At 37.5% G+C, this 18941-nt stretch overlaps 1 protein-coding gene across 7 annotated transcripts in view; it reads left to right on the top strand.

Moving 5' to 3' along the window:
* Positions 1–4573: 4573 nt before the first annotated feature.
* Positions 4574–18941, top strand: part of FBXL20 (F-box and leucine rich repeat protein 20) — a 63708-nt gene continuing 49340 nt past the window's right edge. For 3 of the 7 annotated variants that reach the window (XM_087945765.1, XM_026679743.2, XM_087945767.1), the window contains exon 1: positions 4574–4955. Coding sequence is in view for 2 of the 7 variants with exons in the window: in XM_026679743.2 (XP_026535528.1) it covers positions 4914–4955 (42 nt within the window). In the remaining 5 variants the exon portion in view is untranslated. Of the gene's footprint in view, positions 4956–6995; positions 7115–10823; positions 10886–18941 lie in introns of those variants that run through there. The other 4 variants (XM_026679744.2, XM_026679741.2, XM_087945768.1 and 1 more) reach the window with 4 other exon arrangements.

Here is an 18941-nt window from a genome sequence, read left to right as displayed (position 1 = left end):
CCTGTTCCAGGGCATCTTCACAAAGAAGATTCACCTGTGAGTAGATTGCTTTTACTAATCTTCATAAATATAGAAAGGCCTTCCTGGATGATTTCAAGTCACTTACCAGGTCTAAATTAGCAAAAGCAATCTGACAAGTATTCCAGTTCCAAGTTGCCAAGGGCTTTATATGTCATAACCAAACCCTCAAATCTGGTTTGATACTTAATTGGCAGAAAAAGCTGTGATCATGGAAGAAGATAAATCAATCCACAGGAAATATTTTTAATAGTAGTAGTCAAGCTGCCATCAAAGGCTGTCTTTTCCATCCCCTTCCAAATGCAGGAAGATATGGATTTCCCCCAAGGATGTATGTTTCTTAGATACACTTGAGAGTGAACATCATTCAAAACTGGATATAATTAGAACATGTCATATTACTCATTCCTAAGCAATTTTGGAACTGGGAAGGAAAATTGCTTTGTTTGAATGTTTACATGTAGTAAACATTCAACAGTATCCCACCAATAATGACAATATCATAACTTTAATGCACATTGCACTTAACAGCATACTGAAGTCAGAATTTAATCAAACAGTAATATGAGGAAAAATGGATTTATTTTATAAAAACAGCATCAAGATAATTGATAGTAACATACAATATACAAAGCGTAGCCCATGGCAAGATAGGTGGCAGATAAACTTAAAAACAACATATATTTTGTGAGTGAGCTAAACATCATGCTAATGAGATAAATCTGTTCAGATTAGGGTTCTTTTTAGTCTCCTTATGATCGGAATATTGGTAAAGAGAGGTCCAGTTATATGTCATCCATGTGTTTACAATCCAAACTGCCAGACAACATTCCTTAGCCAAATATTATGTAAATATTAAGAAATCTCAATCATAAGCCAGTGTCTATTACACTATTTTCTAACTCTGTTCTCTAAACCAGAGTTAAATTATACTACTTCAGATGCATTATGCAAAGTCCTAGCTCTCTGGAGAACATTGTTCAAAAGTATTTCAGCTATAAATGTGCTTTATCATTCAGCAGCAAACTTGGAAGTATTGCGTATAAAAATAAAAAGGAACTTTGGGATTCATGTTTCCTATGCCCGTTTTGAATCTTGATAATATAACAAAGCAACACATACATGCATGGGCTGGGGGAGGTTCTTGTGGGGAGTCAAGGTGGGACGCTTAGGTATTGATTTGGACATTTTGGGATGTGTTTAACTATATATGCCTTGGTTAGAAGGGAGTGATGGGTAAAAGCAGGGAGGAAAGACTGAGAGGGCTGGCAAAAATATTACATCACCAGCAGAAGAAGAAGGTATTATAGGAATCCAGTGTTGCACTTGGGGATCAGGCCCACTGTTTGAATGTAGTCTCTCTCTGTCTACATTCAACTTATGGCCACAGTCAGGACTGAAATATCCATCATGGCATGATACTGGTGATAATTGTGCTCAAAATTTTTAGATAGCTGATTGTTTTGGACTACTTCATGCAAACAAACATTATACAAGTATTCCTTATCTAACAGTACATTTAGTGACTGTTCAAAGTTACAACAGCACTAATAAAAGCGACGTATGACTCTTTTTCACACTTATGATGATGTTAAGTATCTCCATGTTCTCATGATCAAAATTAAAACACTTGGCAACTGGCTCATATTTATGACAGTTACAGTGTCCCTGTATCATTGATCCCTTTTTGCAACTTTCTGACAAGCAAAGTCAATGGGAAAGCAACATTCACTTAACAACTGGGTTGCTGACTTATCAACTGCAGTGATTCACTTTATATTTGTGGCAAGAAAAGTCATAAAATGGGGCAAAATTCACTTAACAAATGTCTGACTTAACAACAGAAATTTTGGGCTTAATTGTGGTTGTAGGTCAAGAACTACCTGTACATGATTTTGAAGTTTTATATAAATCTGTCAGGTGGGAAGAATTAGAACAACAAGTAAAATTCCAGTTAAGCTGATGTGTTGGTCATACCTATAGACACAAGAATCTAGTCAACTAAGATCATGACTAGCACTGATGATGCTACCTAGTTTGGGTAATGAAATGTCTGCAAGAAAACAACCAAGGTCAGAGAGCACTAATAATTTTTCATTTCAACCCTGAGTTACAAATATTCTCCTTTATTGGCACCTAAGGTCAGCACTAAATTGGTGCTAGAAAGAATTAACCGAATTATATTTGAATTCTGCTAATTCTTATCTAGTACGAGTTTAGTTGTACAACTATGGTGCCAAAGTGGCGAAATCTGTAATTTTGATGGCTCAATGTATGCACACCTTCGAATTTTTGTCTTGGATTCATATTTTTATCCTAAGGGGCTATTAAGAATGATTAGATTTCTAATTCTGATCACTCACAGTATGCAGGTCAATAGCCTGTGATTTGATGTTGGTTTTCAAAATGACTTCCATTTAAAAATCATGTGAAGTCAAGATGCTTTTGAGTAAAGCAATGTGAAAAATTGTCAGACTCATGATTGTCAGAATTTAGTATATGCAGAAAGATGTGATCTTTAGTGTTATAATTTGATATGGATCACGTCGAAATATTTTTTTGCACCGTGATGCAGTAAAAAGTGCTGAATCCATTATTGTGATATTTCATTATGGATAAATAAAGGTGTTTTGTGATTTGGTAGTACTATCATGAGGATATGAACAACAATTATGGCTATTCATGATAGTTTAATGCCTTATTAACACCCAAAATTATCAGATACATTGTTGCAATGGCTTACCGCATGCCAGCAAAGAGAATCTGTAATGGAAACATAACTTCATATTAATCCCATGCAAACTGACCTATGCCTCTGATCCACGTAGCACTCTAGTACTCAGAGCCATGATTATTTATTCATTTAATTTATATTGCCGCCTATTCGGCCATGGCGACTCGAGGTGGCTTACACAATGTAAAACCATATTTAAAACAAAAAATAAAAATAAAAAACCATAAAAACTTAACAAAAAGAATCAAATAAATTAATAAAGTACAATAGAAAAAAATCAAAAAAAAATCACCCCCCAACTCCCACCCTCTGCCCCGATGACAGCAGATCACATGAGCCATTTGATGGACTCCATCCTGCTCTGGGTTCCCCAGGCCTGCTGGCAGAACCAGGTTTTCAGTGCTTTCCGGAACCATGCTAGAATGGGGGCCATTCTAATCTATGGGGGAATGATATTCCAGAGAGAGGAAACCCTCACAGAAAAGGCCCTTCTTCTGGGTCTCATCATCTCCTTCAGGGATGGGACCCGTAACATTATCTGCCTCCCTGCTCTAATGGGTTGGGTAGATGTGACCGGCAAGAGATGTTTCCTCAGATAACCCAGTTCCAAGCCATGAAGGGCTTTAAAGGTGACAAGCAGTATCTTGAATTGCACCTGGAAGCAAATCGGCAACCAATGTAGCTGCTGCAGGAGAGGTGACACATGTGCACACCGGGGTCTGCACAAAACCATGCGGGCCGCGGCATTTTGCACCAACTGGAGCTTCTGGATGTTCTTCAAGGGCAGCCCCATGTAGAGCGCGTTGCAATAATTAAGACGGGAAGTGACCAGGGTATGAGTGACTGTGAATAGGAACCGTTGGTCCAGGAAAGGGCGTAACTGGTACACAACCTGCAGTTGCGCAAAGGCCCTCCTGGCTACAACCATCACCTGCTCTTTGAGTAGGAGTCATGAGTCCAAGAAAACCCCTAGATTACGCACAGGGGCTGTTTGGGGTAGTGTCACCCTATCTAAGACCAAAGGGGGCAATTCTCCCTGAGCCAATGAACCCCAAACCCAGAACCACTCGATCTTGCAAGGATTTAGTTTCAACCTGTTGCTCCCCTTCCAGCCCCTAACACCTTCCAGGTACTGCGAGAGGGAGGACACAACTTCATTCTCCACAGGCCCAGACATACAGCTGAGCATCATCAGCATATTAGTGATATGTGGGGTCCTTGCCCCCATATAACTGTGCTTTGTGTTTAATTGTGATTTTATGTGGGTTCCATAACTTTACGTTAGGATCATATACAATCCAGGGAAAACTTGAAATTTTAGTATGCTCAATCACCAATTGGTACTAGCTTCTTTATTGATCTATCTATTAATGAATAAAGTAGTGGCTTTATTTTAGGACTCAGTTAATGAGAAAGCCAGATCTCAAGTTTCATTCCTCTTCCACTTCCATCTCCATCTCGGAGTGAAACTGAGATAGTACATATTAAAAGTACTGCAGAGAGAACATGCCTAATGCACGTAAGCACGGAAAGAAACACGTACATAACTTAGTGAGCACGTAAAGAGTCGGTGAGCACCCCCAATACCTGAACTTTCTAGACTGGGGGGGGGGGACCCTGCATCTGCCTCGGATGGGGAAGTAGCTTCTGCTGCATCGGCTACAAAGATCAGAAGGGAGGAAAAAACAGACACCTCCGCCCTCTTCCCCGTAACAGGCGCGCACCCACGGCAGCCTCGCTCCAGGCCTCGGGAGCGCGCGCCGCCTATATTCCCTCCTTCGTCTGCGCCGTCCTCGGCCAATGAGCGGCACTGTTGCTGGCAGGTGCTGCGTGTTTTTGTTTTGGGTAGAAGAATTAGTTGTAGTTGAGGAAGGCCAAGATCCCTTATTTTCGCCCTTTCGGAGTCGCGCATGCCGGGAAGGAACTCTCGCTGACCAGCGCACCCAGAGCCTGTCCCCGCCGCTTGCCTTGGGTGGGAGGGAGAGGGGGAAGGAATACGGCTCCTCCTCTCTCGCCATCCCCCTCCCGCGGTGAAGAGGGAGGACGGCGGCCGAGCAAGCGAACGAAGCCGCCGCGCCAAGGAGGTGGGGGGCCAGGTCTGGCTCGGCCTGGCCCGGCTTGGCTTGGTCTCGCCCGAGCTGACCGCCGCCGGGCCTCAGCGATGAGGAGGGAAATGAACGGGGTCACTAAGGGCCGGTTTGAGGTGAGCAGATGACCGGTTGGCTGCTTGGCCTTCTTGGAAGTTTTCTCGGGCGGAGGGGTGGGGGAGGCTTTGTTTGGTGCGCGGTTGAGGGAGAATTGGAGCCGGGAAAGGGACATCTCTCTCCCTCCTGGAGATGCTGCCTTTCCTGTCTCCCTTCCCGATCTGGAGGAGTGATGAAGGGCGGCGGCGGCAGGGCCGTGCGTTTTCTTGAACGAGTTGGGGCGATCGGGGTGGGGTGGGGGGTGGCATACACGGGTGGAGGAGATGTCCCTGGGTCGACGGCTGCCCTCTCCCTCACTGCCTGTCCGGCCAAAGGAAGGGAGTGCGGTTTTATTTCTAAGCGGATATTGACAGGAGAGGTAGGGAGTCTTTTCTCTGTGGGCAGAGAAGGGATTCCTTCGGAAGAGACCCGCTGGCCTGCCTGCTTGTCTCTCCTCCTCTATGCAAACACAACCACCAAACCAAACGATTGTCAAGATCAAACCAAACGATTGTGGGTCGAGGTAGCTCGATTGCCCAGAGGGAGGTGCTGGTGCAGCTGCTTTTTTACAGCCTCCTGGCTGGAGGGAAGAGGCTGGGTACGTGCGTATGTGTGTGTATGTGGGGGGAGGATTTCGCCCGTGCGTAGCGGGGCCGCAGGAACTGGTAGAAACTGTTAGGGGTTGAGTGGGGGAGGGGGGGAGGAAGGGTACTACTTCGCACCGAGTTTTCCCCCCTCCCCCCCCGCAACTCCGGGAAGAGGGGCGGAGCCAGCAGAGGAAGGAGGGGCGGTGGACGGGGAGGAGTCTGAGCGCTAGGTTTGTGTGAAGTGGAAGTCCCTGGGTAGGGCCGTCCTGCTCGATTGCGGGGTTCCCCTTTGGTAGAAAAAATAATATTGTTTTTGTTTCGGAGGGTGTGGTGGATGGAGGGTTTGCGGGGAAGGTGAGTTCAGAAGAAATAGGTTGTGAATACGTCACAAGAACTGAAGGGATAGCACGGAGCATGCAGCTTGTTTCTCCTGTGTCTAATGATAACTGGTGTTAGTCGGGATACTTAACCAGGGGCCTGTCTGGTGGCAGAAATAGGAGGGGATGTGGTGGAAATGCGTATCTATAGGGATCCCTCTGGAATGATAGAATATAGATATAGATAATCGCTGCTTCTGCCGCCGCCATATCCTCGTCTACCACGTATTTTTCCCCACTTTGGGGTAAAGGGAGGGGACGTTAGTATGATAGAGCAAAGATGTTATGAGGAACCGTATAATGAATGGTGTACGTTTTGGGAAAAGAGGAGGGCAAAAATTATTAGGTAAACAACCGGAGATATCAAGCTATGTCTAATGTTAATGTTGGGTTATGTAGATGAACAAGTATAGTATATGAAGCTTATGTAATTACTGTATAGGTTAGTGAAATGAGAGCAGCTAATGTTTTGAATGATATCCTAGAAGACATAGATGTATCCATTAGAAGTATTAATAAATGTACTTGATATACAGATGTGATTATGATTTTAAGGAGATTGTGGTGCTTACAACTCTCAACAGGAAGTACAGCTGTTTTCATGTCATTTTGAAAGCAAATTTAAAACAGCTATTTTACAATAAGCAAATGACTAGTGTCAGATTGGTCAAAAGCTAAACCGGGTGTACTCAATCTAGTACTATTGTTGCTTTTCGTATCATGAGGTTGTGAAAAAGGAAGGAGTCAAATACTTGGAAGCTGAAGGAGAGAGATTTTGGAAGGGGAGCAATACAAGAATAAACAACAAACTGTTCAGGAAAATATGACATGTAATCAGAATAATCTGGGACTACACAAAAGCACCTTATTTTAACCAGTTACTGCCAGTGCGTTATTGTGACAAATGTCTTTCCTCCTATTTTGATCCTTTCTGAATTTATGATGCTGGCAGGGAAACAATATGGGAGGCATAAAATTTATTTCTTCGTTTATGTATTATCTCTCATGAATGTAAAGCAGGAATAATTTAAGTGCAATAATTTAAGTCTTGCTTAGAAACTACAACTCTGAACATTGTTGCTTCTTCATTTTGTAGTTTAGAAAGGAAAAATAAAACTAACCAAGTGTTATAAAAAGTATTTAGCACCAGATGATAAACCTCCAAGCATGAAAAAGAATATCTTCGTCCAGAAATTGGCTGTTGGATTAAGACAGGTAATTCTGTGTTTTGTTTTTATTTTTCTATTTTATACAAATACTAAACTGCATGTTGATGCAAGGAACAAATAAAAAAGAGATGGTATATTCATTGAATTAAATGTCACAAATTGAATAGCATTGTATGATGTCACTAGGTTCAAACTCCAACTCAAAAGATAGAACCTTGTGCTTGGCATAGAATAAGTTTCCACCCAGCACCACCATCCCACACAAATTTAATATTTTATTCAGTTTCAGTCACCGTGCCTGAAAGAAGAAAGACTAGCAATCTTTGAAAGAGAATTTAGCTGTTTAAACTGTACCACTTGAGCATTTTAAAATTTGAAATGAGCTAGAAAAGACAGCCATGCTAGCTCAGGAATGCTTGGAGTTGAAACCCATAAGTCATAAAGAGGCTATATTTCCCCACCTCTGTCCTAAGGGTTTTGGAAATCAGCTATATTCAAATCTATTGGTTTTAATTTTGCTTTGCATGTAATATAATATTCTTATTTAAAAAGGGATATGTACAATATAGTTTAAAAAATTATGGTTTTTACCATAAATCAAAAAAACTTTCTAAAGGAAAAATACATTATTAAAAATATAATATATTTATTTAGTAAAATAGGATAGAATGATGTAAAAAGTGTAAAAATAAGCTTTTTATGCAGAAAATATTTGAATTGTATAATTACGTTGAAAAAAATGAAAATTATCTTGAAAACATTTCTATTACTGTGTTTTTCCATAGAAAGTTTTTCATTCTCATGAATATCTTTTATCATTAAATTACCTAGTAATAATATAAATAAGCACTGTAAGTGGAAAACTGGAATGGATATAATACAGGTAATCCTCGACTTACAACAGTTTGTTTAGTGATAGTTTGAAGTTACAACAGCACAGAAAATAGTGACTTATGGCCATTTGTCACAGTTACGACCATTGAAGCATCCCCATAGTCACGTTAAAATTCAGGTGCTTGGCAACTGACTCATTTTTTAGGGATGCAGTGTTCCAGAATTATGTGATCACCTTTGGTGACCTGACAAAATCAGTGGAGAAGCCAGATTCACTTATCTGGGTTGCTAACTTAACAACTGCAGTAATTTACTTAACAACTGTGGAAAGAAATATCATAAAATGGGGCAAAACTCAGTTGTCTCACTTAGCAACAGAAGTTTTTGGTTCAATTTTGGTCGTAAGTCAACGACTACCTGTACTAATCAAATCAGAGTTGTAACATACTTTCTTCTAGAATCCAACTTGAGACAGCTGTTCATTAGGACCATTGAAGTTTTACAAAATACAATACAATACTTAGATAAAGATGTTTAGAAATAGAAGGGAAGTTACATTTAGAGAATATGCACAATACAAATTGGGTAATATCAAGATCTGAAGTAATTTACTTTTGATGAGTAGAAACTAGAAATGGGAGTAAAAGTTGGAAGTAATTTAAGCTATTTCTGGAGAAAGCGGTTGTGCATACAATTCTTTAAGCATGCTAACATCAACGTGATGCTAACATCAGGTTGTGCTGCCATTTTTTTTAAAAAAATCTGTCTATATTAAATCTATACCATTTAATTTTTGCAAGCATTTCATTGTAAATAATTTCTAAATAAATATTTGAATATGTATGATTTTCATGTTAGGCCATACTTAATGCACTGATTCTAATTGCCTTCTCAGATCTAAATTACCTTTAAGCAGTTCAAATGTTGGGGGGAAATAAATAAAATACTAAACACACACTGTACGTGAAATGTTCTCCATCAATTTAGAATTGCAGAAAATATTTTGGAATTATTCATAAAATATGGAGACTCTTGGTAGTCTGATCACAAAGTATTTCATACACTTCAAAGTATTTCGTATGTCAAAGTGTTGCATATCATTATAATGACCAAAATTCTCAATTCCAATAAAAGGCAAACTTAAAGCAAACTATAGAATACCAATAGGAAGAAATTTAAGTGTAGGGGGACTGAGAAAAAAGTAACATAAATGTATCATAGAAATAAGCTTAATATGTTTGAAAATTATTGATGTGCAAACGAAATACTATTTGATGGAGGTGGGGGGAGAACTAACTTAAGTGATCCTATGTGAACTTCTGACGGGAACTTCCAGCCAGCTGGAAGGGGGGATCTAGCTTGGAGTCTGCACAGTCACAAATGTGGTAAGTGTGACCTCCCCCAAGATCCATGAAGCCTTATCTTGTTCCCAGAGTAAGGTAAGCAGTCTGGTGAGATTCTTGTAGCAGAAGTGGTAGATAATATACCGTATTTGCCGGTGTATAAGACGACTGGGCGTATAAGACGACCCCCCAACATTTCCACTCAAAATATAGAGTTTGTTATATACTCGCCGCATAAGACTACCCCTCTTCCACACACCTTCCACTTTTGCACTTTTTTTTTTTTTTGACGCACTTTTCTGCTTTGGACAATTTTGAAATGAGCTAATCCAATTTTGAACCAAGAATATGCAAATAGCTATGGAATTTAGAAATGAGTTTTAAAATATTTTTCATTGCTTACCATTAAGCGTAAAATATGTTGTAAATAAAATGAGAACACAGGAAACGTTCTCTTCTCAATACAGCTGATCTCTCTCTCTCTCTCTCTCTCTCTCACACACACACACACACACCAAAACCCGGACACTGAAAAGGCTGCCAAGGAACAGTATATTCAATGCCTTCTCTTTAATCAAGAAACAAGGAATTCCTTAGAATCTTTTTTTTTCCCCAAGTGGCCCTCTTTAAAAAAAAAATGGAGGTAACACTTTCATTCAAAAAGTCTTCCAGTATCTGGAGTCGCTCAGACATATTGAAGTGAGGCAGGAGAGTAAGTGAAATTTGAAATGATCCAGCTACCGCTTTTCTTCCTCCCGCCCAAGGTCATTATCTCCACGTCAAAACGAACGAGGGGAAGCAAAGAAGCCAAACACGCTAAAAAGGATCTCTTTATTTTCCTACACAAGGTCACACCTACTTTTCCGCATTCAAAGGACAACCTCTCCTCACCACCACCACCACACACACACACACACCCAATACCCGCAAACAATGTTCTGGGCATTAATCACCATTGCTACATTAACCTGGTAAATTTATACCCTGCCTCCCCCAGTGTTGCTTTGACGGCAGGATTTCACACAGCGGGCGCCGCCGCTTCCTCTTCTCCGCTCTCCCACCGTTCGCACATGTTGGAAGCACCGTAAAACCTGATAACCCACCCGGGGCTCCCCATCCTTAATCCTACAGCCGCCCGCATGCAAAACCTGCGGCAAAAAGAAAAAAGAAAAAGAAAAGTACGCCGCACGTGAGGATCTTCGAATCCTCTCCTCCCCACACCGCTAAGGAAGGAAGAGGGGGAAAGGTTAGCAGCGTGTGGCGAGTGACACCCGCCACACACACACACACACACACACACACACACACCGCTCCCCCAGCCTCCTCCCGGCTGCAACTCAAGCTCAAGTGGGGAGTCGGAGTCCTCCCGGCGTATAAGACGACCCCCCACTTGAGGCATGTTTTTCAGGGCAAAAAAGTCATCTTATACGCCGGCAAATACGGTAGTTACTGACTTTACTTATTCACAAGTGACTCTGGTTGCTTGTATTTAATAACTTCAGAGTTATACAGATTTTCAGGCATAGGTGCTAAACTGAAACATTTCATAGTGCTAGTAGAAACTTGATATATTTCCAGATTCTTGACTGAACTTCAGAAGACTTTGGCCTGTAACAACTAGACTTTCATCAAGGAGAAAGGTATTTATATATGTTCCCTGAAATTAAGAAAGCAAGATACAGTAGTAATAGATATTCTTTGGTCCTTGAAAGAGACAAAGATGGCAAAGACAACTTTATATAGTTATTATGAAAAATAGATACCCTGATAATTCTTTTCATGATCGGCATCTCAATAAATAGAATATGAAAAACTAAGTGGCCCAAATGAGCAATATAATGGGAAGGATTGGGCTTAACTTTAAATCACTATATTTGATACATATTAACATATTTATTTAAAACTTATAGTATGAATGAGTTGGGGTATTGAGCTACTGTTTCTGATAAAAGAATGTAATATAAAACTAAAATACAATAGTGTTTATAAGTTCTCATAGTTACTTCATGGTATTTAAATTTGCCTACAAAACTGTTGAAGGATTGAGTTGTTTCTGAGTATTCAAAGAAATGTTTTGGCAGGAAATAACTTTTTCATTAGCAAACTATGAAAGATATTGTTTGTTTATAATTTTTCCTCTTCTCTTGATTGAAAGAAAACAGAGAATTACAGGGTTTGAGCAGCTAACAGTCGTTTATTGAAGAACCAAAACAGAACATTGGATTTTGCCTTGGATCTTGAATTTGTTGCTTCAAATTATTACCTGTCTTGAAGATTTATAATGTTCACATGGTATAATCCTGACTGATGTATTTAGCTTCCTGAAATTATATATACTGTAAAGAAACTCAGTGGTAAAAGCCATTAGGCAAAAATATTGTTTTAAAGGGCTGAACAGTCTTAAGTATTTTCTCTTGAAATTTAATTTTCACTTATTTGCACCCATTTGTTCTTGTGTCTTAGTTTTTCTTTTTGTCAAAACAGATTCTGTCTGATCTCATAGAAATAATTATTTGGCTTTTGAAAAATGTTCATAGTATCTTACATTGTCTTGACTCCATCTTTAACTGAAATATACAATATTCAGACCAAACATTTAAGGGGATAATCTTCCAGCCACATGTAATCCATTTTTGCAGACTTATGAAATCATACCAGCAAAAATTTCTGGCAACCTGCTGAACAATAATGAGAAAAATTCTCATCAGTTTTCAGTGACAACAAAAATAAAAAAAGTATTCTGTATTTAGTATAATCTCAAGCATTAGTGTATTTTGTTTGGTTTAGATTTAGCATGTTATGTAAATCCAGATATTACAGTTTATAACTTTTTTCTAAATATAATATATCTAGAAATATTTTCTTTCTAAATATTTAGAAAGTCCTGCTGCAATTATCAACAATACACTACTGTCACCAGACACTGAATATCATTCATCCTTAGTCTAGACTAGAGTAATAGTGTCTGCTATTTCTGTAATAGCAATGCTGCTATATTGATTACAAAATAGTTTGGTATTATTTACTATATACTTGGTTTAGATAACTTTTAGTAATAAGTTTTAAACATGTTCTCACTATCATAGTGTCACAATGCTTGTCACTACACACATTCATTTAGTTTGGGGCTCTCTTTTATAACTTGTTTCCACTGCATAGAGTCAAAAGCAATTGCAACGAGGTGCCTGTTTCTGATATATTCTTTCCTGTTAAAGGTTTAGTGTAGTATGATGTCTCTATAACTTGGTAAGTCTGCAAAGGGAGATAATAGAATCATAAGACACCTTTTTAAAATACTCCTTTGATATTTGGGTACTGTGATTTCCCCCCCCCCCCTTCTTTGTTTTTAAACTGTGAAATTAGTTATGCTACCTTATGATTGACACAAATCTTTTCATGTCCTTGTAAACAAACTTGGAAACTTGGGATTTAAATAGTGGTAAAGTCAGTTACTGTTAAGTTCCAGAATATTTTATATTAACATTGTTATAATCACTTCATTGATAATATCTTAATGACTTTGTTGGGGATAGTAAGCTTATTACAGTAAAGATACAGTAAAGATTTTTTGTGCAGAATGAGCAAGTTGGTTTCTGTACCTGAATGTTGTCTGTCCAGTGGGAAAAGTGACTGGCTACAGCAAAACAAGTAGGACAGAGTGTAACTCAGTAACTAAATCCTCACACATAAAAATTCCCATCATGCTCTTCCCTAAAACATTAAACAAGGTGGACAAAAGGAGTAAAATAGTAAGCCAAAGTAATTGGAGCATGAGATTAAAAAGGAATGGAAAGGTAGCTGAATTTAGTTGACATCAACACTCCTTACTTTTCTTGCAAACTATCCCTGCTTTTTACCAAGTATCTATACTGCTCAGTGAATTTATTTTCTTTAAGTTTCTTACTTCTCCTTTTTTGAGGATCTCATCACCTTAATTTAATCATGACATTCTTGGTCTACCCATTTCTTTTAAGCCACCTCCCCTTTTCCTTTTAAATTTGTTTTGCAATTAGAATCTCTGTTTTCCTCTTTGTACGATCACACTGTCTCAGTAAAATTCTTTCACACATTGCACATTGCCTTTGGTATTCAATTCATTCAATTTGGTCCCATCTCTTCTTACTTTAGGGCATACACTCAAATAACTAGTTCTGTTGCATTCGACTTAAAATTTACATTTATGCTTACATACCCAACACTCTTGTCTACTCGAATGGGAAGAAGCACACTCTTATATAGCCATCTTTATTTCTTTCAATAGATTCATCAGAGTAGAACCACTGTAGGACAGAATTACCGCTTCTTATTCTCAGTGGAGACCCAGAAAGATACATGGGATTGAAAGCCACTGAAAGACCAAGCAGCACAAGGGGATGACACTCCAGAGGCTATCTATGGGTTCGCTGCAGGGTTCTCTGGAGTTGATGCCCCATCATTTTCTCAACAATTTCCCCCCCAAAATTTAATGTCTGATTGAAAGTCTCATGTTATTAGGGACTGGATGAAAGACTGACCTGGCATATATTATTGAGACCTAGCTGAGTACCCCTGAGTACCCCTCTATGAAGCAGACTTGGTCAGGCGTCGTCCTTTTGCAACCCCTTATCAAACACAATGCCATGGTCAAGTTGAGCCTGCTAGTTCTTGGAAATGTTTTGAATAGTCAAAGGACTGCGCCAAGTGTGTGAAATATGCATATATCTTCTACATAATTCTCTGCTTACTGTTTCAGATATTTAGGGATGATGGTTAGTTAATTAAAGAATAAGTTATTTTTTTAATTAGTAGCAGAGCATTTCAAGATATTAGTTGAACTCCAAAATATAACTTGCCTCCAGAGTATTTCTTTTCTAGTCAGGCACTGTAGAAGCAAAGTACACAGTACTTACTGGTTTCCCTTTACAGAACACACTATTAATTTTATTTTAATTACTGATTATAGTTCTGTCCTGTTCTAAGAGGCTTCAAATATTGTAGGCAGTCCCTTTCACATAGTCTTCCTGTCCGAAGCCTAAATTGCAGTAAACTAAGGAATTTGATCTTGTTCTCTCTGGTTAAAATACATTTATTCCATCAATTTTATTAATATGTTTTAATAGGTTGGTGGTCTTAGGAAATTAATAAGTTGTAGAATTGGGCAATTGTCAGTGCAACCCACGTCCAGGGTTCTTGTGTGGGGAAAATAGAAAGGAACATTATATGCAGCTCCTTAAGTTGCCCAAAATGAACAGTATAAATTTAATAAAAAATATATATAGCAATGAGCTTATTTCATGCTTCCCTCTGACTTTTTCTAAACTTAGCTGAGTTTCTCATCCAGCAGACTCCATAATCCCAAAAAAGTTATGGAAATTTGGACCACGTGCTTACATATGTAACAATCAGTTATATCAGATTTATCAGTTCCCGTTTCTTAGGTTTTTGATGGAACATAAACTACCAAAAACAGTGGAGAAAATGGATAATACTGACAGCTGACATGATAAAATTCATTTGATGTAAAATAAATTATTACTTTGTTGTATGTTTGCAAGAAGTAAATTTGAATCCATTTAATAAAATGGGAGGCCATACCTAGACAAAACTTGCTTTAGAAAATCTCAACTTTGCAAAACATTTTTTGAATATCCACAGGTAATTAATACAATAGAATTCAATCTATATTGAGACATATCTGTAATGTCTATTAATGAACATAAATTTCCAATGTTGTCTGTTTTTGAAATGGAGTAAATTAAAGTCTTCACCAAGAGTCTTAGAATCCTTTAGCCAAAAAGAGACTAATATCTAGGTGTCTATAGTAATTAATGTGATCTGTTTAGGAACTTTTACCTGGTTTTAAAATAATATTATAAATTATATAAATGTTATAAAAAGATAAAGACAATTTGCCACATTTAAATGATTAATTATAATTTCTAACAATACTGGAGCCAATAAATCTATAAGAAATGTATACTATTTGGCTTAGAAGCTTTCCCATTTTTCATCAGTTGGTCTTCAATATCTTTTCTGATTTCAATGGTTCTTTTAAGACATTTTTGCAATAATGGTTTAATGCCCCATTCATTCTTAAAAAAACCTATCCATTGCATGCAATTCATCCAGCATTATCCAAATTATAACAATAAATGGATTTTGTATCTTTAAATCTCAATCCTTAATTTGTTAATATTTCAGAAATTCAGAAGTTAACTTCAGATCAACAATCAAATAAGCAATCCAGAAACTGCCAAAGAGCCATTAGTAAACAACCCAACCAAAGAATCTCTAGGACTGCCCCTACCCACACAGACAAGACACCAGAATATATCCTGACAGCAAACAGCACTCCTTACTAGCACTGATGAGGACCCTCATTTCAGAAATAATATTTCATTTTCAAATGATATGCTAACAATTTACCATATTTACACCATATTCCCAGTGTTTTAGCTTTGATATCTTCAAAGACGGTTGACCCAGGAATAAAAATTCCTGCATAAAAATGAATATCTACTCTAAATTGGGGCTGTAAAGACAAACTGAGAATACTAATGGTTCACCAGTCATTCTGTTACCAGCAGGTTCCCTCTCTAAACTTGTTTTGAGTACCATATTGAAAGGCCCAGAGGTTCATGGTCTCTATGGTAATTCAACTTGTCTCAGGTGATCTGAGGCATAACAAACACATATGGATAGACTTTGGACCTTGCTTTTGTGTGAGATTAGTTGCTATGTAATTAACATTACCCTCAAACTTTTGCCATGATCAGATCATTTCCCAGTTTGAACATGATTTACTGTTACATTGGAGTTCTGTAGAGCAAGTCAGCCTCAGGCTCCTTATGGTTTCTGATGAGTATTGGGAGAATTTAATGACAACAGATTAATCTATTCAGGACCTGGTTTACAAAATAGAATAACAGACTTGGAAGGGACCTTGGAAGTCTTCTAGTCCAACCCCCTGCCTGTCCAGGAGACCCTATACCATTTCAGACAAATGGTTATTCAACTTCTTAAAAACCTCCATCACAACTTTTGAAAGTAAGTCATTCCACTGATGAATTGTTCTAACTGTCAGGAAATTTCTCCTTAGTTCTAGGTTGGTTCTGTCATGGATTAATTTCCCTCCATTGCTTCTGGTTCTTCCTTTAAATGTTTTGGAAAATAGATTGATGCCCTTCTTCATATGATCATGAGGTGACCAAGCTCTTGACAAAATGACAAAATAGCCTCTGCTGGCTAAACCTGGATGGTTCCTTGGTTTGTCAAGAACCTGCAGGAGATGAAGTGACATCTATTCTCCCTATATGAGATTAGCTCCAATTGTGACTTTCCAGAAAGCCCTTAAAAGCATGCTTTTTTCAGCAAGTCTGAGAATCTTCTGATAAAAGGGAGCGTGTGTGTGTGTGATTGTGATTGATTTTATATCATATATAACATATATGATGTTATATGTAAAACCTCCTGCTTCTCATGATTGTTTTATTTATCTTCATTGTTTTTAACTAGCCTTATAGAATACCAATTTTATTGTACACTACACAGAGTTAATTCATGGACAGCGTATAAATTTGAAAAATAAGTGATGCCTAGAACATCAGTGAAGAAAGTAAAGTGTATCTGACCCAACACAAGTATTCTTGTTTTCAGGACTACTCTGTCATGAGTGGGGATTGTTGGGATTTGGGCACTATATTGTAGTTCTCCTTTGCTAGTTAAGAGTTTAACTAGTTGAGAATGCCATCTGAAGATTTGAGGTTTCATGTCATCAATATATTGATGAACCCAGCTTTATAGTGACTGTCCAGAGCTATTTTTGATTACTGTTTGGTTTAATTAATCCTATTTTATGTTTCCATTATTTTATAGACTTTCTGTATCTTTTATACCTATTGTTCAAAATGTATTGATTTTTGAACATTTTATCTTGTAAACTGAGAGTCCTTAAAGATTCAGCAGTCTATAAATATGGTAAATACTAAATGTATATGGTTGCAAATGTTTCCAAGTTTCAAGTGGATTACAATCCATTGTGCTCTGATTGTATATTGACTTACGGTCACATAATAATATCCAAAGTTATTTTTTTGCTAGTTTTCTGTTAAGCCATTTTCTGACATAGCATGCTCTGTAGAATATGTTATGGAATTAATGTGAGTAAATCATCTGAAATTAATGAACTGTAAAATTATTATTAGGATCCCTTTGGTTTTAATGAAGCTTAAGGTCTAATCCATATTATTTGATATAAATCAGCCTTCTCTAGCTTAATATTTTGCAAATACATTTGGGCCACATTGTCATTAGCAGTTGCAACAAAATTATATTTTATTTATTTAATTTCTAAGACATGGAGCTTTATTTCGAAAGAAATTGCAGTGGCCTGCCAAGTTGTGAACATACAAAAAGTCTCCTGTAGTTTAGGAAAATCACATTCACTTTTGTGTATCTTCGATACTTTTAATATTCTTCATAATACTTATTTCTTAAAGTTAATGAAAAAAGATTTAACAGAAATCTGAAAGACATGAAACATATTTGTTAATCAAAATGAATTAAGACTATTTTTTAAAAAATAGTAACATTTTCTCTGTTATTTTAAATACTGTAGCTGTATTAACACAACTGGTTTGTTGAACATAGCGTTATTTTATAGTAAGCTGTAGTTGTAGACTCAAACATCACATTGCCAAAACAAGCCATGTTATAGCTAATTGTGATTTGTAAGTATGTCAACTAAAGCTTACTATTATATATACTTGCTCAATAGTCTCAGGATATTACCTTGTTGCATTAAGCCATGATTACTTTGTTGTGATGTTGTATTCTATGAACAAAACATTTAATATATTTAAACAGTATTAGTGACTTAGAGCAGTGTTTGTTAACCTTGGTGAATTTTAAGATCTGAGTGATATCTGGGGAACTCTGGGAGTTGAAGTCCACAGATGTTAAAGTTGCCAAGGTGAGAAAATATGGATTTATAATATAAAAAGCAAGCTTGAGCTTAATGAGTAAAGTGGCCAAATAAACACGGCTTAATGTAATGTGTAATCTTTTATTTCTAAGTTATCTATTCATATTTGTTTGATGTATAAAGCATAAGCCCAGCTAAAAAAATCCATAAGCAATGAACAGAAAGTTCACATGCATTTTGTACCAGGGCTTTGATTATCCAGGTGACATTCCAGTTCCTATCAGCCCCAACCAACCTGGCTATTGGTCAGAGATTATGAGAGTTATAGCCCAGCAACATACAAAGGACCAAAATGCACTACTGCTGAAAATACTTAAATATCTAAATATATTTATCTGGTAGCATTATGCAAATAGCATTTCAGCTGCTCATGCATTCTGTCTAAAAAAAAATACAGATAGTAAAGTAGACTAAAGTAGAAGAATTTGTAAGCATTTTACAAACACTTTTTATTAATGAGATGAGGATTTTAAAAATGATCATTTTAGTTAATTTATGTTTAACAAATGTTGTTTTTCAAAATCATACCCTGTTTGCATTTACAAACAAAGAATTAGGATTGTATCTATTTCCATCAGGAGAACATAATAGAAGGCATAAGGAAATGAAAAAAGAATGTCCTTAAAGTAATTCACAGTCCTTGAAGTAATTCACAGCCAATGTGAAGTGTTTTGTTCTATAGAGTTCTGTATCTACCACACCTTTGCTTATAGTAAATTTCAGGGCCCTCTATA

This window comes from Notechis scutatus, chromosome Z (assembly GCF_049901735.1).
Source record: "Notechis scutatus isolate UNSWTSFEM ecotype Mainland chromosome Z, rNotScu1.2, whole genome shotgun sequence".
Lineage (NCBI taxonomy): Eukaryota > Metazoa > Chordata > Lepidosauria > Squamata > Elapidae > Notechis > Notechis scutatus.
The sequence above is the reverse complement of the archived record's forward strand: the minus strand, read 5'-3'. Positions and strand labels throughout refer to the sequence as shown.